Genomic DNA, 974 nt, shown 5'->3' on the forward strand with positions numbered 1-974 from the left:
TATAGTACTATATATATATATATATATATATAGATGTATGTATGTATTTATGCATGCATGTATGTATGTATGTATGTATGTATGTATGTATGTATATATATATATGTGTGTGAGAGTGTGTGTGTGTGTTTGTGTGTGTGTGTGTGTGCATATTCTGATTTCTATATGTCTGCGACGTATTTTATATTACATATATACATCACGTTTATGTGTGCAATTATTGTCGAACTGCGCTTTCCAAAAGCCTATAGTTTCTCACCAGCACCATTCATAAACCTATCACCAAATACACAGGTATATGCTACTTGTACTTTCAACCGCAGCGAGTGCAGTGACATCGACAACTGGTTCAATTTACACGCCTGCAGACACTCGCCAGTGCTTCATACGGACGGCACCCCCTCCCTAGCTTCAGCCCCGGACAACAACTCGAGCCATGCGAGTCCAAACACAATGGAGAATGCAGTATGGTTCCTTGACGAGCTATCCGGCACACGCGTTTGTTTTGAACCCAGTCCATTATCATTGGCCTGGGGTTCTGAGTTGGCCGATAAATTGGGCATATCCCAAAGTGCCGCCTCAATCCAACTGTGTCCCCATGCCAATGATACGGATGGTTTCTTTATTGCGCGCTGGAGGCGAACGGCGTGAGTACGAGGGACTGTTCATACTACACACTCCAGGACACTTTCGTAAGGATTGGTATATAGCTTTATACACATGTGTAAGCTACTCAGGAATATAGTGAAAGTTGGCGGTTGTATGGTATGGAGGTGTGCCATAATATCGGCGTAAGCCTGACAGCTCTATATATAGCCACTAGCAGAATAGGACTCAAACTCCGCACCAGTACGTGTCCTAGAATGCAGTGCAATCGCTCATGGGTTTGGTTGTGTGAGCCCAGTATCATGCTTGTATACGGAGATGTTCTTACAAGAGGTGAACGTCGCCTTCAATAGTCTACCTACACAGGA

General features: G+C 43.6%; 1 protein-coding gene across 1 annotated transcript; it reads right to left on the reverse strand.

The window, feature by feature from the left end:
* Positions 1-383: 383 nt before the first annotated feature.
* Positions 384-632, reverse strand: SARC_13214 (hypothetical protein; the record flags this gene model as incomplete). Its single annotated transcript, XM_014292660.1, has 1 exon — positions 384-632. A coding segment is annotated over one exon (249 nt), but the record flags the coding sequence as incomplete, so codon positions are not given.
* Between the last annotated feature and the right edge of the window lie 342 nt (positions 633-974).

Source organism: Sphaeroforma arctica, assembly GCF_001186125.1.
Source record: "Sphaeroforma arctica JP610 unplaced genomic scaffold supercont1.3025, whole genome shotgun sequence".
Classification (NCBI taxonomy): domain Eukaryota; class Ichthyosporea; order Ichthyophonida; genus Sphaeroforma; species Sphaeroforma arctica.